General features: G+C 39.7%; 1 protein-coding gene across 5 annotated transcripts in view; it reads right to left on the bottom strand.

Moving 5' to 3' along the window:
- The window catches only part of AdipoR (adiponectin receptor), a 229,473-nt gene that overhangs the window by 37,409 nt on the left and 165,199 nt on the right, over positions 1–26,865 (bottom strand). For all 5 annotated transcript variants that reach the window (XM_067141149.2, XM_067141148.2, XM_067141150.2 and 2 more), the window contains one exon: positions 19,523–19,710. In XM_067141149.2, the coding sequence (XP_066997250.2) occupies positions 19,523–19,710 (188 nt within the window). The remainder of the gene's footprint in view (positions 1–19,522; positions 19,711–26,865) is intronic.

Raw genomic sequence — 26,865 nt, 5'->3', positions numbered from 1 at the left:
CAGGATCATCTCGACAACCATGGCCGTCGAGAGCTTCCTACCAGGAGGCCTCATCATCAGGCATCACGACCAGGAGCGGATGCGCGACGCAGAGAGGGAGCTTTCTTCTCTGTTCCAGGTCATCCGTCTACCAGGGAGGGACGGAGTGCCAGGGATGAACACCGGCGCAGTCAGGGCCGCGACGGAGACCAGGGAGACGCCGAGGAGGCTAAGGAATAGGGCGGTTAATACCGACCTAGTCCTGGCCACCCAGCCGGCGACCAGCGACGCCACCACGGAGGTGGGGCATGACGCCCCCTGGCGTCGCGACTGTGCGACTTCTGTGGAGGAGGACGCCCCCTGGCGTTCTGAGGTTGCTGTCCAGGCCCAGCCTGACAGCACGTCTGTCGAGCTGCAGACCTCGATGTGCGCCCCACAGGACAGGGAACGCAGTCAAGCGTTAGCAGCGACCGACGCCGCCGCCGCCAGCCAGGAGAAGGAAGAAGACGGCGACGCAGCGGAACCATCAGCTACCCTGGGGTCACCAGGCCGGAAGGAGGGCCACCAGGACGAGGCCTCTTCCCCCGCCGAGAAGCAACCCCCGGGCAGAAGAAGAAGAAGACGACGCCGCCGCACCAGGAAGCAGAAGGCGTCGCTGGCTCACCAGGAGAGGACCGCCAAGCCGCAACCCACGACTGCTCCCAGGACAGCAGTCAACCGAGGAGCCAATCAGGAGAGGACCTCAGCGGGTAGCGGCAGTCAGGTGAGAGTCAAACGTCCCCCTCAGCAGCTCTTGCAGTGTTTCCGCTGTCTGAGGTGGGGCCACCGTCAAGTTAGCTGTGGACTCCAAGTGAAGTGCAACCGCTGTGGTGGTGATCACCACTACACGGCCTGCGCAACACTTAAGGAGGCGCCAGTGTGCGCCAACTGCGCGGGGGGCCACCCGGCCTCCCACCGCAGTTGCCCAGTCTACAGGGCCATGGCGCGGGCAGAGAGGAGGGAGGCCCGGCGCCATGACCCACCCCATTCCAGGAGGCCCCCGCCTCGGCGGGCTTGGCCTCATTCTCCGGGATCGGAGACTGGGTACGAGGTACCCCAAGGAGGTGGAGTCGTGCGACAGGCCCTAGTGGTACTTGACGCATGGCTCCGCAGCCGGCAAGGACCGCGCTAGTCCCAGCAGTGCCCAGACGGACTGATCCCCAGGCGATGGAATGGCGAGGAATTGGTTTATGTTTTGTGCATGTTACCTGTTCCTAACTAACACAACCTCTGGTCTTTTTCCAGCCCACATCCTTGCATGTGCTATCACAAGATGTCAGGTTTTACATGTAGGCTCTTTCTTCTTTCTGCCTATGTGGTTTTTCCCTGACCCTTCAATACCATACCTTAACACTATCCAACCAACACAAACTTTGCCGTGGTAGCGAGTCTGACTCGGAAACCGGCAGATACTCCTTGTATCACTTCCCACTCTTCCCTGCTATCTCTTTCTTCTTCTTAGAAATAATAGCATGTCGGAGGCCATGTAGATTGAGTCGTTGGTCACGCGGGGGGAGCGGGCTTCGGGGGCCCCCCCGAAGAAAAAGAAAGAAAAAAAAAAAAAAAACGGTCGCCAGCCACTTGTCTTGGATCGTTGGAGCTGAATTGACGGTCGCCAGCACACGTGAATTGAATATCGGGAGTTGAACTGTTGGTCGCCGGTAACTTAGAATTCTACGGACGTACAGTCATTTAATGGCGCGAGCATCCGCCGGTGTTTGTAAAATGTGATCGCGCTCAAGCATCAGGAATTAGAAAATGTTAACGTAGGACAGTGTTTGTCCTTTGTGAATATCAGTGATGTAAAGTAATTACCCTGCAAGAGAGTAGTATAAAATATATCACCATAAGTACGTACATAATAGACTGTGTGACGAACAGTACTTTAAGGAAGTAGTAGCCTGTACTTAGCTATACCGAACCGATGTAATGAACACGTCAAGAATGCCGTATAAATCGGGCGTATCGCGACGGGCGAAATAGTTGACACCTCGTCGTACGTGTCCAGGTCCATTGTGCGGTAGGTGGACGAAGATTAAATAGTGTAAATATATTAAATTCTTGGGTCTAGGATAGAAATTTGTTGTGTTAACGTTGTAAATGGTGAAGGTTTGTGGCAGTCAAGATATGAGTGTAAAATGATAATGTGCCAGGAAATCTTTTGTGAAACTACGCCATCAAGGATGGAGGGGTAAAACGCAGAGAGGGGCCGAATGAAGCCTCTCGTCTGCAAAGCTGCAATGGAATACCGATAACTAAGATGAGTACTAAACTGTAAAATATATTTGGGAAATGTTATCGTGATGGGAAAAATGGGAATAATTTGATTATACTTGGTTACCTTCTGTAACAAGATGGGTCGCTTAACGACCCCATCCTAAATTTGTAGCACGGACAGTAGTAAATCATAATAATGTAAATAATCGGGTCTTTTATGTATTCAGTTTGTTGGAGATGTAAATTTGTATATATAGTGTAGTACGTTAAGTCATGCATGCATTCATAGTTTCTTTGTAGTCGATAATTTTCTTTACATTTGATTTTGATTATGCTAGTTAAATAAGACCCGATATGTGCTTTTATGTTTTGTCATTTTAACGAGCCATTTAATGACATGGAAGGAAAATCCAGCTTCGCCATACCAAGTGTGTTTTGTTGAAATTAATATGGTCATATTTTCAAAGTGAAGTTGTTAAATTTGTGAGATGCGATTAATATAATATTTCCAAGTAAATCATATCTGGAGTGTTTAGTGCCAGAATAAATCGACTTTGTACAAGGGGTTATGCGTTAAACATAATAAGAGTGGACTACCGTATTACAGGCGAAATTATTATTTTTTTAAAATATTAATAATAATAATAAATAAATAATATAACTATTTTTTTTAAAGAAGATATTTCTTTTTTAAATATGATTTGGAGATAATAATAATTTATGTGATCAAGTGTTGAGTTTATTGGGAATCATTTAATGACGGGAGGTCGTTTTAATTTGGAATTAAAGTGCGTGATAACTTAATTTGATCGATTAATAATATTGAAATGTAGATCGGTGTTAATAATCCGTACATGTTAATGAACGTGTGGTTTAAATTACGGTCCAATTTTTTTTACGTATAAATGTCGCGTTTTGAAGTTGCGATTCATTAGCCGGAACATGTAGTGCTAATATTACGAGACCATGATTGTCAAATTTTGGTAAATATAATTTCAAGATGTTACGATTATTTGTGGAGAATGAACTAAGGCATAGATCCAAATGAGATAGAAAATGTGAAAGAATTTGCAGTCAGATAATAAAAGGTCGTACGATGTCCGAAATGAATAAATAAGTCAGTTGATAATTCTGTGAGGAATAAATAAATGAATCGAGGAATATTGAGATAGAGAGGAAAATAAATTCCGTACGAGAGACACTTAGGATATTGATATGAGTGTAAAATGTACGGGCAGTGTCACAGAGAAATACTGAGTTACGCAGCGGGTAGAATTCGAACCCGTGACAGCATGTACGAAATAAATAGACTGCACAGTTATTCGTTGAGATACAAGGGATCTAAGGATAATGAGAGTTCAGATTCCACAGAAATGGTCGTATATTGTATTCATTGTAATAACGAGTGAGGACAATCATGAGGTCGTGATAATAATAATAATAAATATTGCAGATAAAGGATTGGACCGCCTTAAGTAAATGAGCGTTGATGAAGATGTTAAACGGGAATCTAAATGATGATATGCAACCGATAATAATAACAATGTAAGGACGATGTTAAATCATCGCGGTCAGATTAATAATAATTGTCATAATAATAACTGTAATGATGTCGTTGGTTGATCAGTGAATTAATTTGTAATTGCGACCGATATCTTAATATATAATTTGGCGGAAGTGACCGGTCCATTAATAATAATAACCTCTTAAGTGACGTGAATAACAATAATATCTTGAGTCACCTATTAATTAATAATAATAATAACCACGAGAGGGATATAATAATAATAACAGTAATAACCATTTGTGTTTGCATCCCGCATAATAATGATGATATTAATCAAACGTGACAGTGCCAGGAACCGTTGCATAATAATAATAATAATAATAATAATAATAATAATAATTTCGAGGATGATAAAATCGTGGATTAAATTGTTTGGTGACAACATCCCTCTATTCGTATGTTTGAATAATGAGAGTGATAATATTAGAATCATTTGGTTGCCTCGTTTTTGTACGGTTTCGTATGGGACGATGTTACATACTTGCGTGTTTGTTTACTTCGCTCGCGATGCGAGGGGGGCCATGGCCACGGTATTTCCCACCGCTTCTCGTTATCTCATCTGTGTCAGTAGTCTACTGAGGCTAACTGGTGACAATTCAGATCACATGTAAATAAAATGTAAATGCTAATTCATTGGTATGGTATCAGCTGGATATCGTAAGATAGGAACTGTCCGTGGAATCCAGTTTTCGCACTTCACGAGAAACATTACCCAATCCGAGTACCGGTCTCGGAAAAATGTATATAGCCGGAGTACATCATCTTAGTTAAATCGGGAAGCCGACCGTAACATGGGTTATGCTCGGGCTCCCGATAGAAGGAAGCTATATCCTTGAGTAACGGTTCGATTCAAATGGAATCGATCCGTAAATTATACCTCCAAAATGTCATTTTATTTCAGAAGCAACACAGCAAGATATTGATACCACTTGCGGTATGGCAAGTGATTTATATATGTAACATGTGTGTAAATTCAAATATTGTTGCCACGTGTATCAAAGTTTTATACGTCAAATGGCGTAATAAACCGCTCCTTCTGGCAAATTATTTCAAAGGAAACCACTCTCATAATCTTTTTATTGTAGTTAGATGATGCCCTTTTTAAAGTAACAGTCACTTCCTAGTCCTATCATGGAGTCCTTAAATTCAAGTTACAATCGAGCCTTCCCCCTTTTAATTTTAAGTTGCTCCGTTCATCCCCGTGTTCTATTATGCCGTTATATTTATATTTGATGATTTAAATAATGAACCGACACCCCTGAGATAAATGCTAGTCTGGGACTCGGGAGGTGGACGGGTGCAGTATGTTGTTTAAGGGGCCTAAGATCTAGGTCATCGACCCCTAACTGTATGAGATGGAACAAAATGCAATGATACTGAACATTTTAAAACGTATCCACTGAATAGAATTTTTTTAATGATGAAAAAAAGTTATGAAATCAAAATAATCCATGGATTTAATTCCCAATGCCTTATTTTCTGATATGATAGAAAATATTGATTACAACAGAATAAGGCATAGCCTTGAAGTACAGTAATATATTGTATCATTCAAGTTAGAAGTTAAAATAACACATTAAAATACACAAACACAAACTAAAACAGAGTCAATGGAATAAAGGGTAGTTAATAATAAATACATTACATACATACATACATACAATACATTATATTACATTACATACATACATAATCATTAAAGACTGTTATGCCTCTCAGCGTTCAGTCTGCAAGACTCTGTGAACATAAAAAACGTTGCTACAATCCTCTACTTGCAACTAGTGCTGTAGCCTCATTTAGTTCAATACCTCTTATCTTTAAATCGTTAGAAACTTAGTCTAACCATCGTCGTCTTGGTCTACCTCTACTTCTCTTACCCTCCATAACAGAGTCCATTATTTTCCTAGGTAACCTATCCTCCTTCATTCGCCTCACATTACCCCACCACCGAAGTCGGTTTATGCGTACAGCTTCATCCATCGAGTTCATTATTAACTTAGCCTTTATCTCCTCATTCCGAATACCCTCCTGTCATTGTTCCCACCTTTTGTACCAGCAATCATTCTCGCTACTTTCATGTCTGTTACTTCTGAATACGATATCCTGAGTCCACCCAGCTTTCGCTCCCGTAAAGCAAAGTTGGTCTGAAAATAGACTGATGTAAGGATAGTTTCGTCTGGGAGCTGACTTCCTTCTTACAGAATACTGTTGATCGCAACTGCGAGCTCACTGCATTAGCTTTACTATACCTTGATTCAATCTCACTATATTACCATCCTGGGAGAACACACAACCTAAATACTTGAAATTATCGACCTGTTCTAGCTTTGTATCAGCAATCAGACATTCAATTCTGTTGAATTTCTTACCTTCTGACATCAATTGAGTCTTCGAAAGGCTTATTTTCATACCATACTCATTGCACCTATTTTCAAGTTCCAAGATATTAGACTGCAGGCTTTCGGCACAATCTGCCATTCAGACCAAGTCGTCAGCTTACTACATTTCCACCTAACTGAATCCCTCCCTGCCACTTTATACCTTTCAGCAGATGATCCATGTAAACTACGAACAGCAAACGTGAAAGATTACAGCCTTGTCTAACCCCTGTAAGTACCCTGAACCAAGAACTCATTCTACCATCAATTCTCACTGAAGCCCAATTGTCAACATAAATGCCTTTGATTGATTTTAATAATCTACCTTTAATTCCATAGTCCCCCTGTACGACGAAAACCTTTTCCCTCGGTACCCTGTCATATGCTTTCTCTAGATCTATGAAACAAACACAACTGCCTATTCCTCTCGTAGCATTTCTCAATTACCTAGCACATACCGAAAATCTCATCCTGACAACCTCTCTGTGGTCTGAAACAACACTGGTTTTCATCCAACTTCCTCTCAACTACTGATCGCACCCTCTCTTCCAAGATGCCAGCGAATACTTTGCCTGGTATAGTAATCAAAGAGATACCTCGATAGTTGTTTCAATTCTTCCTGTTCCCTTGCTTATAGATAGGAGCAATTACTGCTTTTGTCCAATCTGAAGGTACCTTACCAACACTCCATGCTAATCTTACTACTCTATGAAGCCATTTCATCCCTGCCTTCCCACTATACTTCACCATTTCAGGTCAAATTTCATCTATTCCTGCTGCTTTAGGACAATGGAGGTTATTTACCATCCTTTCCATTTCCTCAAATGTAATTTCACCAACATCATTTTCCTCCTCCCTATGAGCTTGGCTGTTCGCAACACCACCAGGAAGATTTCCTTTTACATTGAGAAGATGTTCAAAATATTCCTTCCACCTCTCCAGCGATTACCTGGGATCTATTATGAGTTCACCTGAATTACTCGAAACACTGTTCATTTCCTTTTTCCCTCCCTTCCAAAGATTCTTTATTACTGTCCAGAAAGGTTTCCTTGCTGCCTGACCTACCCTTTCCAGGTTATTACCAAAATCTTCCCATGACTTCTTTTTGGATTCAACAACTATTTGTTTCGCTCTGCCGCGGCCCTTGTTTGGAGCCAATAAAATAAAAACTAATAGAAATTATATTTTTATACACGATAAAACAGGCCACTATCCCTCATAAAACGGATGATGAGGTCTCCTGACAGCCCTATCAGCTAACTCATATCCCGCAACACCCATGTGGCTTGGGAGCCACATAAACGTGATTCTGGTGCTAGGATCCCAAAACCCGGCCAGAAGATCCTGGATCCACTGCACCAGAGGGTGCCGAGGAAAACATATACCAATAGATTGTAGAGAGCTCAAGATGTCCGTACACAGCAGAAAAGTGCCAGCGCTCGTCAGACAGCGCGTACCAGAGGTCAGTGGTGGAGAGAGCTGCTCGAAAACCACATTGGTACTTGCAACAAAATAGACTTTTCTCTTAACATTACAAGAGTCGGCGATTCACCATCCTCTCAAATAGTTTACACAGACAGTTAATAAGAGAAATAGGTCTGTAACTTTTTGCATACTTAGGATTTTTGTCAAGCTTGGAGGAGAGAAATTACTATTCCCTCTCACCACCGCGACAGAAACTCACCCTCTATCCAGATTCAGTTGAACACCCCAAGGAGATATAGGCTATCCTTGCTGAGGTGTTTCAACATCTGGTAAATTGACAATACCTGGTCTGGAAACCAGGTCCTTGCAAAGCACCAAGGCACTACAGAGTACCCAGTCTGTAAAGGGCACGTTATAGTCCTCTGAAGCTTGGGTGGCAAAACTGAGATGACGTTCTGCCTCCCCCTTCAGCACCAGGAAATCACACTGGTAGATTTGCAAGGTGATTAGCAACTGTACGTGGATCAGTGACAATACTACTTGCAACAGAAATTCCCAGTACTGAGGATGGTCCTTGTACTCAGGAAATAGGTTGAAGTTTAGTCCATACTTGAGACGACGGTGAACGTGAAGTCATAGAAGACACATCTTTCCCATGAAGCTTTCTTACTCTGTCAAATAAGAACTCTCGCCCTAGCGCAGATTTTTAAAAAATTCTACCGAGTTGGCCACATTAGATTGCCTACAATACCGCTTATGAGCCCAATATCGTTCTTTTATAGCTGCTAAAATTTCTTTGTTCTACCAAGGAACGAGTTTTCGTCGAGGAGTCCCTGAAAGGGTGGAATGGACTCCTCAGCAGCAGCAAGAATAACTTGTGATATAAGGTATATCGTCATCTACGCTCTGGCTATTTGCACCATTAAAGACAGCTAATGATGTAAACTTTGGCCAATCAGCACGTTTAATAATCCATCGGGGAGGAACCTCGATGGATTTCTGTTTCAACAAAGTAAGAATAATAGGGAAAGGGTCACTGCAACAGAGGTCATTGCGATCATTCCACCGAAGCATGCAAAGAAGCGCTCAGCTGTAGACACTAATGGCAATGCGAGAGCAAGTACCTTGTGCTGCGCTGAGATAGGTATTCAAAATGCATAAATCCAGCCCTCTTATTAATCATTCCAACTCCCTTCCTCTGGGGCAAGGCATTGTAGAGCCACATAAAGGCTGGTGGGCATTAATACCGCCCAATAAGAGGAATGGATGTGGGAGCTGATTTAGAAGATCAATTACATCATTGACGTTAAGAGGCTGGACTGGTGGAAAATAAACATCACACACTGTTGCTATGACACACAGCGGTACGCGTACTGCAACTGCTTCCAGCAGGGTTCTCAGTGGAACCTCCTCGCTGTAGGTATCAGAGCGAACAAAAATACCAACTCCACCAAAAGCCTAATGGGCATAATCTTGTTCTGTCAAGTATAGTCTAAAATTTATAAAGACCGTATGGTGACCTGGTCTGAGATTTGTTTCTTGAATACATAGGCTACTATATACCTGCCATGAAGTGACTAATTAGCTGGCGCAGCTCAGCAAGATGCTTGTCATAACCGTTACCATTTCACCATCACAGTTACATAGTGTTGACTCTTATTCATTGTTTTTTTCTTTGTTTAGAGTTTTAGGTTATAAGCGGCGAGATGCTACTTCACCTACACTCATATATCCAACCGAATATGGAGATAAATGTTCGACGTGCATCACCTCGTCCTGATGTACTGAAGATATGGTAAGTATCGCTATTTTAGGCTGTTACTGTGGCGCAGTAGTAGAGGTAGCAGCAAATATTATTCACACTTTTTGTTTACCCTCGAATTCTGCAAGCATTATGTTGTTCTGGAACTTCTTGAACTTTGTCTTAAATCAGGTTGAGTCCTAATTCCCTTTGCTAGCTTATATAATCGATTTGTCTTATGCATTGCTCTGATTGTGCAATGAAGTATGAACAAAGGTACCTTATGAAAGGTAATTGTACAAAACCTGTACTTTTCTAAATATTTTCTGTTTGTTGTGTTTTCATGTATCACGGCTGGTCGACCTGTACTAGATGCACGGATGTTGCCCAAGGTGGAATTACTCTATCAGATGAAGATTGATGATGATGATGATGATGATGATGATTATGCTTGTTGTTTAAAGGGGCCTAACATAGGAGTCATCCGCCCCTAATGGTACGAAATGAAATAACAAAAAAGTCAAATTCATCCACTGACCAAAATAAAATAAAAAATGTCATGAAGAATGAATGGATGGACATAAACCCTACAAAAAAAAAAACCAGTGGATCAGACTCAAAAAGAAGGTAGTTAATTAGAGTATTACTGACAAAGGGACCATTTATAAAGCACAATGATGCTTGATGTCTGAAGGGGTTTAAATTCACGTCTAAGGCCCCACAGAGTGGTACATGTCGCGAGTAAAGTAGAACCATGGTATTTGTCATTTTGGGGTACTGATCAAAAGTAGCGAAGACTCACGGTGGTCCACACAAGATGGTACTACTCACAAGTATTGCAATTCGTACAGGGAACGCAGACTTATGGTGTTTCTCACACAATGGCGCCACACATAGCCAATGCAAACCGGTAAGGTTCCTCACCTAGGTGTACTAGTCACGGGCGCCGGTATTCCCGTGGTGTTCCTCACACAGTGGGTACCAATCACAGGCAACGCTGACCCACGGTGCCGCTCATATAGCGGTACAACTCACAGGCTACGCCCAGACCCGCGGTGTTGCCCACATGGGTACAACGCACGGGTACTGGAATCCACCAGGCCAGGCTTTTTACTGCAACTAATCACAAACCTATTTCGTACCAATTTAGTGATACTACTCGCAAGTACATGCAACCCATGGTGTTCCCCGCATGATGGTACGAATCAAGAGTAGTTTCATGGTTCTAATTCAATCATCCCTTGGTCGCCCCTTGTAGTCGCCTCTTATGACAGGCAGGGGATACCGCGGGTGTATTCTACATGTGCGTCCCCCACCTGCAGGGGGTAGTGTGTGTGGTCCGCGAGAGGTATTTTATTTCCCTCAAGTCCACCGGCAAGCCGGTTAGGACCCCCCTATCCGCCACCTGGGACGCGCCACGTGGGAGTATCGCCTCTCCCACCTGCTACGCCTGCGTAGCAGGTTCGTGGCAGATGAAGATTAAGAAGCTGTCCACTACTGGCACTATCTAAAGAAATCCTTTCGAAGGAGTCAGCTCATCTTCTTGTGGCAGTTCCCAATTACACAGAAAAGGATATTGGTGAGTCCATATCCTTTACTGATATTTCCCTTAAGGAAATAAAATCATTTCTGTCATGTTTACAAGATGGACGAGCTTCTCCAGGTCAAATTAGAAGACAGAATTTTCTAGAAATCAGTTTATACCTCCCGCGTGAATCACTATTACCCTATTGCTTGAATACATGTTAGCTTGTACTTCAAAAAGTTCCTCACTCTGCCAGCATTTCCCGAACATTAAATTACCATCTATCCAAGTTTCGTCAAGATAAATATTTATTGCCCACTTTGTCAGAATTGTTTTATGTACTTGTTTACAGTGTCCTGGATTAACTGTTAAATTAGCCAAGGTCTCCTTTCACAACCCTAAAGGTCCTTTCTAGGGCATATTGTATCTCCTGAAAGAGTGGCCATCGATAGGAGTCGAACCTAAACCATTGAAGACTTCTCTCTAACCCAGGATCAGACAGGTAGCACCCGCTTTGTTGTCATGGTCAACTTGTTCAGTAAATTTGTACCTAATTTTGCAGAAATTGCCACCCCACTGAATATTAAAGGCGTAAGAATGCAAGGTTTGTCTGGGACCAACACCAAGGAGAAACTTTTGAAAAATTAAAACTGTCCAAATGCTCCTGTTTTGGCTATTCCAGATTTTGCCAAGCCATTTAACTTTCAGACAGTTTCTTCGTTCCATTATTGCGGGTGTACTTTTCCAGGAAACTGTTGCCTACGCTTCTCATGCCTTGAACTCTTTGGAATCAATGTGCTCTATGTCGCACCGACACAGATAGGTCTTATGGCGACGATGGGACAGGAAGAAGCTAGGAGTGGGAAGAAAGCGGCTGTGGCCTTAATTAAGGTACAGCCCCAGGATTTCCCTGGTGTGAAAATGGGAAACCACGGAAAGCCATCTTCGGGGTTGACGACAGTGGGGTTCGAACTCTCTATCTCCCGAATACTGGATACTGGCTGCACTTCAGTGACTGCAGCTATCAAGCTCGGTACTCTTTGGAAACCAAGTACTCTGTGTATGAACTGGAATGTTTAGCAGTAATTTTTCTCTTGAGGAATTTAAAATGTCAGCAATTCCACTTTCTGTTAGAAACAGTCAATCAAGCTTCACTATGGGTACTCAATAGGCCCCACAGTTCCAGTCTGTTCATATATTGGGCTAACTGTATATCCTGCTTTGATTTTCAGATTGGACATATACATGCTATGGATAATGTAGCTGCAGATGGATCAAGTCGTATGTTCAGCGAAACTCATAATCCTGAAGAAATTCAAACCAGACTTGTGTGTGCACTTCTGCCTGTGTTAATGCCACATTAACTGATTTTCTGCTGTTATACCACGGCATAAGCAAGTATGAACATTTTGATCCTGAAGTGAAACCCATCATTGATAAAATCAAATCTGGTGAGCTCATCAAGACCTATTTCATTATGAATAATATTCTATGTTGTAAATCCTACAATGATCAGTTGAATATTCCATGTCCTCAAGTCGTAATTCCTTTGGTATTTAAATATTATTATGACACACCCCTTGGTGGTCATAAAGATGTATTCAAGACAAGGTAAATAAGACATTTCTTCATATGGAAAAATGTGGACGAAAAGATCAGAGAAATAGTAAAGGCTTGTGAAACACGTGACCTTAGCAAACTTGCCATAAACATGGGTACTCCTCTGTTAGCATCCTCTCAAACCAGATGACCAATGGAGAGGCTGTTCATTGATTTTATCAGGCCTTTACCTACAAGAAAGCAGAGGGCACTAATTTGCACTTGTGTGCGTTGCTGGGTTTGGTTGCTTTAACTGGATCTTCCCCAACTCACTCTAGGATGTTCCGACTACCATGAATTGCTTGAACTCAATATTGTCTTGTTTAGAAACTCCGAAGTTTATTTCTTGGATAACAACCAAGTCTTTCATACATAACCTAAGAAAAAAAAAATCTTTTTTGAACTGTCAATACCTTGTGTACTGTAACGTAGGTTGTGCAATATAGTTAAGATATCTTGAGAGCTTTCTCCACAACAAATCTTTCCATCACGGTTGTAAGAAATAAAAAAAGTAAAAATGCCAAAACGATATCTATGCATAGGCAACAAAACAAGAAAAAGCAGAGTGGCTGGAAGCAGTACTGAGGTGAGGGGGGGGGGGGGGGGGGGAATAATAGGAGAGGTTTACCGTGGTAGGTACCAACATAAAAAAAAAAACAACAACACCTTTTCAAAGAAATTCTTAGAGTGACCAAGTGTATTGGAACAGCAACAATTACGAGAATACAGTACGCACTGACATACTTGGAGAATACAGATCCTCAAAAAAGTACAAGAAGATAATTAAGCTAACCCTTTTTGGAGAATTGAATTGACCAATATACAAAGAGATTAAAAATGAACTGCCATGCAGGACCTATCTTTTTTTGTTTTCCGATAGTTATACAGATAAATATATCAGATAATACATTTCTTGACTAGAATTTTCTAAACTCTTTAAAAGAAAGACTCCCTTTTTTTGTGAACAGAATTGGGGTAAAAAGTTTTATCACAGTACACACCTTGTTAAACAAGGAGAATAAGCCCGAGCAAAACCCCGGACATTGATCACAAAGGCAAATAGCTCGGATCGCCGTTAGGAGGAAAAGTATTGGAAAAAGTAGTAACCCAACAAAAGTTGGGCAAAATATTTACAAAATCGTTACTTTGAGCACTATCTCAGATAACTCCACCTAGCGTGAGTGATAACCATATAAGGGGACTAGATCACAAAACAAGTTATCTCAATTTTTTTTTTTTGAAAAGGGAGGTGTCACACACACACACACACACACACACACACAAATAATAATAATAATAATAATAATATAATATATTATTATTATTATTATTATTATTATTATTATTATTATTATTATTATTATTATTATTATTATTATTATTATTATTATTATTATTATTATTATCATCATCATCCGATCAACTTTGGAAGGAACAAGTATACTCTTACTATGAAGATCAAAAAATTATTTGGCCACATTAAAAAACAAACGAAGACGCCTCCAGGGCGCTCTAATATAAAAACCATATACACCGAATAAAGGAAAAAAGGGTAGGGTAAAAAGAAGGATCAGCACAATACGGATAAGTGAGGATGAAAAGAATGGAAACTCCGACTGCGTAATCGTTGAGAAATTTCAGTCTGCCAATTTATGTTTTTCAGGAATCATCTAAGCTTGAGAAAGTTCTGTTTGACGATGTTCAGGCTCAGTCCACATCACCAATATTACAGCACTTAAAAAACAAATAATCTCAATAAGTTTGAAGGTGGCAAGGAGCCAGGCTCGAAACAAGGCCTTGAAAATTTTCATAGCATGCCATCACAAGAATGCCAAAACAGGCCAAGTTAGAATTTTTAAACAAGTTTACTTAAAGAAATGTGTTTAGCTCACCAAAGCCCTTTTCAAGTCAACTCCATCAGCTGGTAGGGAAGAAAATGGCAGCACATGGCAAGCCGTGCGAAGTCGTAGCCCCCTCTACACACACACACACACACACACACACACACACACGCGCGCGCGCGCGCTATTTACAGAAGATGATGCCAGTCTGCCCAAGACGGGCCAAGCAGTACAATATATACACGCCCGGAAGCGAAGACCAGTTCATTCGAGAAAGATCATGTGACGTGGCAGATGACGTAGTAGGTGCGAGGCAGACAGAAAGACAGCAGTCAGTGTGTCGAGAAATGTCGGAGGGTAACGACAGGTGAGCAAAAAGTAAGGTAATTCCGATGATAGGAAGAAGTATTGATAAGCAGATCAGATAATAATAATAATAATAGCGTATAGTCCTGTAGAAACATAAAATTGTAGAGTATGTGGAGATGTACATGCGACGAAGTTTGCAGAAACTCATAGAACGTCGATCGAGAGGTTATGGCAGTAGCACGTTACAGTACCTACTGCAGCTTATCACTCCAGACTATTGTTTGCCAAACAGGGTAGATAGAAACATAAAAGCTGTTCTGATAGCTTTCCACGATAACTCTACATGGCATTCTTCTTGTCATTTGTTGCAAAATGTGTTTAACTCGGCTGTTCACAGGTCGCACATGCACACACGACCTTGATGTTAACATTCTCCCCATATTCTACAATGTGTAACCTGTTGAAAATAGGTGATCATCTTCCCAAGAACAAAGATTCTAAAGAAATAAAGCGAATACAGATAAAAAGGCTAAGAAAAGATTAGCTTGCCTTACAAGAATGTAGTCTGGCCTCATGGCTAAATGGTTAGCGTGCTGACCTTTGGTCACAGGGGTCCCGGGTTCGATTCCTGGCAGGGTCGGGAATTTTAACCATAATTGGTTAATTTCACTGGTACGGGGGCTGGGTGTATGTGTCGTCTTCATCATCATTTCTTCCACATAACGCGCAGGTCACCTACGGGTGTCAATTCAAAAGACCTGCACCTCGCGAGCCGAACTTGTCCCCAGACACCCGGCACTGAAGGCCATACGCCATTTCATTTTAACAAGAATGTAGCTGACAAGTACAATAAGGGATGTAATAATAAGAAGAAGAAGAATAGTTTTATGTCCCACCAACTACTTTTGACAGTTTTCAAAGATAGTGAGGTGCTTGAATTTTGTCCTGCAGTTCTTTCACATTGACAGTAAATCCACAAATATGACGCTTACATATTTGAGCATCTCCAAATACCACCGGACTGAGCCAGGACCGAACCTGCCAAGATGGGGTCAGAAGGCCAGTGCCTCGACCATCTAAGCCACTCAGCCCAGTAGTAAGGGAGGTAAGGCCACCATTCTCTACAGGAAGCCAAATGCATTACACATGTTCACTTCTCCCAAATTAAACCACCATAAAATTTAAAACTAGGTGTTGTATCTATTACAACTGAAATACTGAATGTGAGAACCTCAATGATGTGAAATCATGTGTTGTTTAATCCAAAGTCTGATACTATACTAACAATGTGAAATAGTTAACTGTTAAAAGCAATGGTAAGCAGCAAACTGGAATCCAGTATTTTCTCTAAAAATTGGTGCATCTGGCAATTACATCGAGAAAGGTCAGGACTCATGATACACCAGATAGATACCATAACTGGAAGGAATCATATAATTGTGAACCTGTATATCAATACCGTGTCCAACATCTCATTACATGTTTAGTAATTATAGTTGGGTCACATTCCATGCAAAAAAATGTCTTAGGTCGAATGGACCTCCATATGGAAAATAATTTTAATCCAAAATATGATAAAGTTTTGCAACCCCACTGAACTTGTAATTGAGGAGTGTTCAAAACGTGCTATTTTTACCATCACCTTGATGGTCAGTGATCATGAAGCCAAATGTATTACATGCGTTCACTTCTCCCAAATTAAACCAGCATAAAATTTAAAACTAGGTATTGTACCTATTACAACTGAGTATTTCGTCCATATGCATAGCAGTAGTTGAATACTTTCGAATGGCATGTGCAAAGCAGACCTGAAAGATGTAATTCTTAGAAAATTATACCATACCCAATCATGGGTACGTTAATTATATCATACCCAATCATGGGTACGTTCATATTATCATGTGTTTCTTGCCTTTTCGCATAACTTTTGCATCATGAAATAGCTCTTTTTGAACAGACACTCCTCAATTTTAAACCTCTTCTGGTCTTTTGCTGTTGCCGTGTGATTCTATTGCAGCCTCCTGGACATCCAACTTCAAGCTGACTGCTGCACAGATGGACACGATAACTGCTGACATGAATGAAACTGAATCAACATGGACTTCTGTGATGTGCACATGAACTGTGACAGAACTTGTATGTACTGCAGTGCAACGGCTGTACTGCCCGTGCAATCATTGTTTTTCCTTGGCAACTTGTCTTACAGTTAGATGCCATATCGAGGAGCGAGTGCTGATTTGGACCAATAAGATGCATGCTTCCAAATCTATAATCTACTAACACTTATTACCTACACAAGTAATTTTATAATTAAGTTTGGTTTCTATTAGAAAACACTACAATTCATCTCTTGAAGATTACTCATTTCAGTCGCATAAGTTTCCTCCATCCTAGTTTTGCTTTTAGAAGGGGAGGTCTAAGCCATTATTAAGGTGACTAATTAATTTCATTAAGAATGATATTTATGTTATAAGCCATTATTTTTCAAGAACAAAAGTTTTATATTAGCATGATATACGCTGTGTACTATTTCCTCCAACACGTGCAAGGTTACGCGAGTTGTGCGCAGTGATGCAACCAGCAGCGTTAGCACACCAGGCTTGTCTCTGAATCCCAGCGACCTTTGACGAGGATGGAAGCCATGTCGCCTGGAGGTCGATTTTGGGCTTAAAACGCATGGAGTTTGGGGCATACATTTGCCAAGATACAGGCTAGTTAAATTAAGGCTATTTCTGTGATGCACTGGTGTGATTTTTGGGCTTTAATTTATCTCCATCTCAAATATTGTCATGCTGCTGTGCACTCTAGCCCAGCTATGTATCACAACATAACTATATGTCACTATGTTAATTCCCATTATTTTAAATATGTTCCCACCAGTTAAATATTAAGTTCTCTTTTGGTGCATGTGCTTTTCTTTTTGTTCTTTGTTTTTTGGTGTGCATAGAAGCTTAAGTGTTTGGACTATCAAAAAATAGGTATGATATTCAATTCTTACAAGCAAAAGAAAAAGAAAGATGGCTGCATGCCTTAAGGTGTTCAATAAGCAGTATCCCGTAAGATAGTGTAAGTTGTTTTTACAGTGTGACTGATAAGTCAATAATTTAACTTCTAAAGGTATGTTAAGATGTAAACCCCGTAAAATAACTACCATTGTTGTAGAGCGTGTTCTGTCTATTATTATTATTATTATTATTATTATTATTATTATTATTATTATTATTATTATTATTATTATTATTATTATTATTAATTTTTGGAGGACGATTGGCTCCGATATGTAATGTTGTGCCCATCTCGGTGATTAGGTAATTATTCTATTGGCCTTATCAATTACTGAAATAATATGTATCATACCCTAAAAATATTTTTGGCATAACTGTAAATGGAAGTCCTTACTTCGCTTTAACTTTTTTCTATTTGTACGTCGCACCGACACAGACAGGTCTTATGGCGACGATGGGATAGGAAAGGCCTAGGAATAGGAAGGAAGTGGCCGTGGCCTTAATTAAGGTACAGCCCCAGTATTTGCCTGGTTTGAAAATGGGAAAGCACGGAAAACCATCTTCAGGGCTGCTGACAGTGGGGTTCGAATCCACTATCTCCCGAATGCTAGATAATGGCCGCACTTAAGCGACTGCAGCTATCGAGCTTGGTCGCTTAACTTTTAAATCTGCATGCACCTCACCTGACTAGCTTCTTTTGAGTCAGTTTCATCATACATACTTTATTAATTTATGAAGCCCCTTTTAATTTTTTTACCCTATTGTCATGTTATGAAGTATTCATTTATTAAATTTATTAAATTGTAAAGTTCATACTAGTACATACTAGCATTACCTTAACAATGGAATCTTGGCATGACTACCATTGTTCTTATCTTGAGGGGCGTGTTCTGACTCGTCCAGTGTTTCGTTGGTTCCCTTCCATGTTAGTTTGTGTGGGCTTGACACATACAGGGTTCATATGCAATTGATTGACTGTGTTTGGATGTTTGATTAATTGGTGATAATTATGATGTGCATTTAAACTGAATATTTTCATTCCATCTGGGATTTGGAGTGTATTCTGCCGGTGTTACTGTTCGTCCTTTTACCTCTTTATTTCTGTCAGTGTGAGCAAACCCCGGTTCTTTAGTTTCATAGATGTTTAGTAAGGTTTTCATTGAAGGTAATATAACAGAACTTCCTTTTCCTAAATTATTTATCAAAAATGTTTATTTTGTATGTTGAGGTATTATTATTTTTATTATTATCTTAATTATTTTCCATGGGCTTGTTTATTTCTTAGATTTTATCTAGTTATGACCTTGTTAAGGAGGATTTCCGATTTTAATTCTCGTTATTTCTCATTTTAATCTAACTTCTATTTTAATTGACATCAATTAAATCTTATTCCTTTTTCTTCGAAACCATGTTATGAAACTATTTGTAGTTAACTAGATTTGCCAAACTCTTACAAATGTAAGATTCATTAAATATTAATTATAGTAATACCCTGTGTTGTAATTTCTTTGCATGTGAGAGCAAAGCCTGTCTAGTGGTAGCATCAATCCCCCACTCGTGTAGGTATGTTGTCTCGGGCTGGAAGTGCAGTTTTCTGATGTAATGAAGCTATGATAAGTACCACTACTGTAGGCTGTTACTGTGATATAATTCTCACTTCAATGTGTCACTCATTTTTCGCATTATCACTGTCGCACCAATCTCATCAGGCATCGAAAGACTCCACTTATACCAGAATTTTATCTCTCAACCATGACAAAAGTAAGAGCAGTACGAGAGAGAGTATCATTAACAACCTAGAGCATCAGTCTCTTAAAACTCACAGTTTGTGAACCACAAAACTGAACAAATAATAGAGCACAGCACGAGCAAAATCCTATAAAATACCACCACTTACCTGCTCTTAAAGACCGATACTTAGGTTCACTGAATCTATCCCACAGGGATACAACAATAGAAGATATTCCAAGACATATAACAACACTTAAGTAGATCAGTTTAGGCTGGAATTGACAGTAGAATCCATAATATAACCATGGTACGAACGAACCCATGATTAGCATCGCAATGCCACAGTAATCAAGCCTGAAAAATAAAATGAAAACATATTAGTGAAAATTTAAAACTATGCCCAAATCACATTACCAGTACTAGCATGATTTCACAATTGCTAACCTCAAGAGGAATACATTCTTAATAACTAAGTGCATATTGCAACTCGCAGCATGAAAACCTACAACCTGTTTTCAAGTAAATGACCGTGTGAGGGATGGGATGAATGAAGCTCTCAACTTGTGGAGAGGATATGAATTGTACCGGCTGCCGAGGCCTGTCGCACTCCTCTGGGGCAATGATTAATGACGGACAGATGGAACGAAATTATAGTGGAGAGTGTTGTTGGAATGAAAGATGACAGGGAAAACCAGAGTACCTGGAGAAAAACCTGTCCCGCCTCCGCTTTTTCCAGCACAAATCTCACGTGGAGTGACCGAGATATGAACCACGGTATCTAGCGGCGAGAGGCCGGCACGCTGCCGCCTGAGGCTCTATTGCAACTCACAATAAAAACAGTGAAAACAAAAAAGTAAACACGTATCCACGTCACAAGATGGAGAAGCTCTTTTCAGGCACAAGCCCAATGGAGGCGAGCTGCACGTGAGTTACCATTTTAACAACATACCTGCCATTCTTAAATTTCTGATACCAGAAATCAAACCCGGTGCCCCAAGAATGGCAGCTAAGAGCGCTAATCTTTACACCAAGGAGGTGGACATAAAAACAGCTTAAGAGACTATAGACAAGATCAGATCAATGGAGATTTCTTTTATGACAATAAAAGAAAAGAATCTTAAAAATTGGAAACATGCAGAACATACGAGGGCAAATCACATATAAATGGGATTTAATTTCTTTTTAAATTCATTTATTGAAAAACAAAAGGCATTTACAATTTTTCCACATAGTTTCCCGCTTTAGAAATACATTTTTCCCAGCAAGAAGGAAGGTTTCTTAATCACAGCATTGTAGAATGAAGTTGGATGCATCAGGAACCAACTGTGCACGAATTCCTCCATGCCCTCATCTTCAAATCATTGCCCTCCTAGAGCTTCTTTAAGCGGTCCAAATAAATGGAAACTGCAGGGCGACACGTCCGGGCTGTAAGAAGGATCACCTGTCGAATCGGTTCGTCCCGTCTTTTGCGAAATATGCATCCCTCACCTGGATCAACTGTTTGCAGTAGTAAGTAGCACCGATTGTGCGTCACTCATGCAAAAAAGTCAATGAGCAACATGCCTCAATGGTCAAAAAAAAAAAACTGTTGAAAAAACCTTGCCAACTGACAGCCAAGTCTTTGCTTTCACTGGGGCTGCCTCCCCTTTCCTCCGCCACTCCTTACTGCCTTGCTTGGATTCAGGAGTGTAGTGGTGGACCCACATTTTGTCGCAGGTGACAATCCGACTCGAAAATGCATCATCACCTTTCACAAACCTTGCTGTAAGCCTCCAACAGACCTCCAAACATCAACTTCTGATTTTTGGTCAAAAGGTTAGGGACCTATCTGGAACACACTTTACGGAACTGTAGGTCGTTTATGATGATCGCTTGACAGCTCCCATAACTTATTTCGACCTGTTTTACAATTTCTGACACTCTCACCAGTCTATCGTCTTCAAGAATGCCTCGAACCGCACAAATGTTATCGTCCGTAATGCTGGTCTGAGGACAGCGATCATGTTGTTGATTTTCCACACCTTCTCATCTTTCCTTGAACTCTTTATGCCAGGCGAACACTCACGCCCTTGCCAATGTTTGATCACCGAACTGTGCAGTCAATCTCTGAAAAATTTCTGTTACTTGAACTTCTTCACGAGCAAGAAATTTTATAATTATGCGTTGCGCAATGGAGGGGTGCACCTGTTGATCTGACATCACGAGCGTCACTGACGAAGTGGTTGGAAGTACGTAGCGGCCAGCTCTCTCCACTGCTAATGGCCCCAACCAAGCATACTAGAAGCGCGGGTCCGGTCCTACCAACTGTTGATGCTCAGGAACAAAAGCCCTGTTCATATTTGATTGACCTACGTATCTAGTACCCATGCCTAGTGCACGTTCACATCTCATCAATAACATTTTAAAATTAGGATGACTACCATTGAGTCCTGTTGGTAGAAAAAATTTCTACCATTAGAATGTTGGCCAGCAGGGTAGGAGAGGTGTGGTATAAAATTTCAAAGTGTTCATACACTGCTGTTGATGGGAATTTGTCCATTGGATGAGGACATTAAGTTGAGCAGACACCTTGGTGTTATCAATAGGAGAAGCTGATCACTAGAGGGCAGATGTTGTTGACCTAAAAAAAAAAAAAATCACGGTAAATGATCAGTAAAATGCTGTCAAGTTTATGATAAAAAGGTTATAAAGTAAGTAAAAAAATGACTTCAAAATATTTGACCAAACTGAATTCTGGAGATTGTGTAACCATGGTTTTTGAAGTAATATATCCTTGTTCTATTGACTGCACAGCTCTTGCTTTTACTTGGAAATGTATATAATATGGACATAATTATTTGCTGAATTGCCCCGAAGAACCTGGGAAAATTTTTTGTTCTTCACACTCAACAGATTTCAGATGTTTTTTTCTTGTTTAATGAGCTGCTGTACAATAAATTTCCTTTGCACACACTTTACACTGCACAATTTACTATATAAACACTCCATCTGATGTAAAAATGTAACATTAAAAGGTCAATTAAATATGAATGCCCATCTTGTCAACACTAACATGAAATTAATTAGAACTTCAGTACACTGAACATGTTTCAAGAACCAAAGTTATCTCCTTCAATGGCTTAAATTACTATTACAAATCTCAGAACATAATATAGTAAACATTTCTTATTGTACTGGACACATCATGTTTCAATCATCTCAGTGAAAAAACAAATGTGCTTTGAAATTACGTAAAGTGTTCTTTACTTCTTTCTTTGGAAGATATTCATACAAACATTTTATTTATGAAAGGAAGATGCTAAAGACATCATAAATTGAAAATGAACTTTTCAGGAAAGAATCTAAATGCACAGAAATCTGTTATATTAATAGGAATAAAAACATGTGGTGTTATGTATTCTTTGTTCATCAAAGATAAGACAAGGAAATTATAAATGTGTAGCATAAGACTGGAGGGGAGTTTTGGTTATGTTACTCTTTCTTTCTACTTCTTTTATTTTCTTCCCTATGCATCTTCTTGAGAATTTAATGGTTCATTCAAATTAAAATCATTTAATACATAAAACACCACATTTATTCCTATTAATATGAGAACAGACTTTTATGGATTTAGATTCTTTTCTGAAAAGCCCAATTTTCAAACTGTGATATCTTTAGCATCTTCCTTTCATAAATAAAATGATTGTATGAATATCTTCCAAAGAAAGAACCAAAGAACACTAACAATTTCAAAGCTCTTTTGTTTCTTCACTGAGATAATTTAAACATATGTCCAATACTATAAGAAATGTTTACTATATAATGTTCTGAGATTTGTAATGGTAGTTTAAGCTGCTGAAGGAGAGAACTTTGGTTCTTGAAACATGTTCGCTGTAACTGAAATTGTAATTTCATACTAGTGTTGACAAGGTGGATATTCATATTTAATTGACCTTTTAATGTGATATATTGGTTGTCAATATTAATCAATTTACTACTGACCATTATGGTTAAGATTATCAATTATCTGACGTACACACGTCTTTTCCAGATTCATTCTCTAACCGATGTAAAAATACACTTTTCTTACACAGACCTTGGGAGGATAATTCTGTACTGAAGCCATAAGTTAACCATGTTTGCAATCCCTTCTCCTTTCCATTTATTCTTGGCCTTGAGGTACGTGGAGGTGAATGACTGGCTGCAGGGGTGGGTGCAAAATGCTGGTGTTTGAGACATGTTCCTCTTAATTATCAGTTATGTGTTTCTACACATATCTCAGATACACAAGACTTAGTTATTATTTTCTAACACTTTCTTAGTCACTAACAATTGCTGGTCAGCTTGCTTGGCCATGAACGATATTCAGCAAATTTAACCATATGTGAGGAAAATGTACATTTTTAAAATATTGTCACTAGTGGCAGTCTGGCAAAGAATACATGCTTAATTTAAAAGCTCTTGAGCAAAAAATGCTTCAATATGCTACATACTGACCTAAAACCCTCTTGAAAGACGAAATAAGATAATCCAAAATCAATGAAAACTGCAAAAAAACCTTGTTATCCTTAGTTATATAGGAGAAAGAATTTCTATACTACTGAGCAATGTTCTAATGCAAACGAGAAAAAAATGACATTTCAACAACATTCACCCCTTACTCATCGCAATCCCACACCCGAAGGTACAGGGAGCCCATGGGCGTCAAAAACCTGCACTTTAAGAGAGCTGAACATGTCCTCAGACACTTGACACTAAAAGCCACATGATAAATAACATAAAAATTACTCCACATATAAGTGATCAGTATTCAACACAATACGATATGTTCCAAAACATACTAAAGTAGAAAATAAATATTAAGACAACTTGTTTGCTGAGTGCATTATGATACACCATCACCTTTGGGCTATGTTACTCTTTATTGGAACAGAAAGTATCTAGAACTGAATTTTAGGGGTAGTGAAGGCAGATCACAACCATAATTTTTATTATTCTATGTATTATAATGTTATAATTTTTACTGTAACACTGCCTTTGTCTGGTATACATATGTTTTAGTTATCAAATAATCTAATTTTTATTTGGCTGAAGATGGCCACTAAGTGGCTGAAACTAGTCCCAACACTGATGTAATATCATTTACTTGATGTATTGTACTGAAACAGTGGACCCTATTGTCAATTTATTTCTTGGAATTGCACTTCAATGCGGAACAAAAATAAAATTTATAGCCTATAACTATTAATAAAAGTTAATTGCTTAAACCTGCGACTACTGATTTAGGCGGGTGAGGAAAACTGCGCCGTTGTCAGATACGGAAAGGGCAAAGCGACAGATGGTCGAGAGTCTCTTACCTCTGGGTTTGGATTGGCAACACTGATCGTGCAGTGCTGTCTAGTTGAAGCCGATCCACTCCAGGTCCACGTATTCTTTAAAATAGTTCTCTTTTTTATATTACGCATTCCAATATATAGTACTGAAGTATTTAAAGTTATATTGTAAAACATAAAAAAATAATTTATTAAAACTGATACAATTTAATACTTAATCCAAAAATATTTACCGTGTCCCGTGTCCTGCGCGCACGCGCGACCCAAACAACTTCAGCTAGCAACATTTATATGGCCACTTTCTGAGCCATTTTCCAGGAAAACTAAAAGACCTATCGATACAAGTTTCAGATAAAAACATTAAGTTAGACGATTTTCTACATTTTCCCCCCAACACACAACATTTTTAGGCTGAAGAAACAAAAACACGGCCACTTACTAAAAATTTCAATACATGATTTTACGGATTTGTATTTACTTGTTCAGGTTGTTATTCTTAATAATTATTTTAATTGGTTTATGTGGACAATAGTTATACCACTGAAATCAACAGTCTTTCCTGAAGCTTGTAGTATAATTTGTTTTGCAGCATTGTTGGAGGTAACATCAGGAGCTTGGGAGAGAACAAAGTGCTTCGCACTCCGAAATTATTTCTTCAATTAGAAATTACTTCACCAGTCGCTGCATAACCTTGGCAACAGTGAAATTCCTCTGAACCACCTAATTTGATGGCTGTACGTGCGCGCGCGTGTGTGTGTGCATCCACTTAGTGAAATAAATATTGGTATTTTTTAGTGTTTGTAATAATCAGGGCTAGTAATATTTATTTAAATTTTACATTGAGTAGTCCCATTGGCATTCAGTGGATTACGTGTTGTAGGCTACATTGATTAGGATTTACATAGCTTTGTATCTGGGTTGGGGGAAATAGGGAATAATATTCCAGCTTTCTAGTTTAAATATCCAAGTGTTCTTGGTAGAATACTTATACAGGGTGAAGCGTAATTCGCGCACTCGGGCATCGCAGCGCGACTCCTCACATGCCAGCAATAAAAAAATGTCTCTTACAAAATTTCGTCTTGCGAGTATATCCGGTAGAAAACGGACGTTGAAAAGTAGCAATCTGGCAACACTGTAACCATATGTAGGGTAACTATCGCTGTCAGCACATTCTTGTCGTGCTGTACAGTTGGTGCAGTGGGTAGAGGTTTTGGTTGGCATGCAGGAGGTCGATGGTTCGATCCTGGGTTGAGGCGCATTTTTTATTTGCTAATTTCCATCTGACATTACCTACTGTAATAGAGTAAGACACCGTTTCTGAGGTCACATGTATCCTACATTTACAACATTTTATAACGCTGAAACAACAAATACCTGGTTAGACTAATAAGAAATAGACAGCTGAAACAAACAGGTTTCACATCTAGTAAATGAAATGGTGCGAATAAATTCACGCTCACGACGTGGAAAGGGCGCCTTTCAAAGCTGACCAAAGAAAACGATTGTTTGTCCATTTCTAGGATCGTAGTATGTAAGTGCAAATGGTTTCTAGAGGACCCACTGCAATCGCTGTTGACGATTAAGATGCCAGATACCATACCACCTCGACTACATTTACGAAAGAAAAAACATACGCCTGAACCCAGGATCGACCACTCGACCTCCTGCATGGTAACCCAAAACTCTATCCACTGCACCAACTGTACAGTACGACTAACTCCTGTTGACAGAGGTAGTTACCATACATGTGGTTACAGTGTTGCCAGATTTCTACTCTTCAACGTCGTTTTTCTGCCGGATATACTCGCAAGACGAAATTTTGTAAGAGACATTTTTTTATTGCTGGCATGTGAGGAGTCGCGCTGCGACGCCCGAGTGCGCGAATTACGCTTCACCCTGTATAGTTTATTACATGGAGTTGTAACTTCCGCAGTTTTTATATTCGTATAGGCCCAGGTACTAGACATGGTACTTTGTAAACGGTAGCACCTTTAACGAAGGTAATAATTTCTTGAAATATGTAATACAACAGCCGTGTAAATTTTTTTAAATAAAGCATTCTAGAGAATATACATTATTTCACCGACAAGATAGTAAATCCTATGTATTGTTGGTGATTATTGCTAAACACAGAATTCTAATATACCATTATCAGCATATGGTCAAGTAAATAATCCAATTCCTATTTCCCGATATT

Source organism: Anabrus simplex, chromosome 2, assembly GCF_040414725.1.
Source record: "Anabrus simplex isolate iqAnaSimp1 chromosome 2, ASM4041472v1, whole genome shotgun sequence".
Lineage (NCBI taxonomy): Eukaryota > Metazoa > Arthropoda > Insecta > Orthoptera > Tettigoniidae > Anabrus > Anabrus simplex.
The sequence above is the reverse complement of the archived record's forward strand: the minus strand, read 5'-3'. Positions and strand labels throughout refer to the sequence as shown.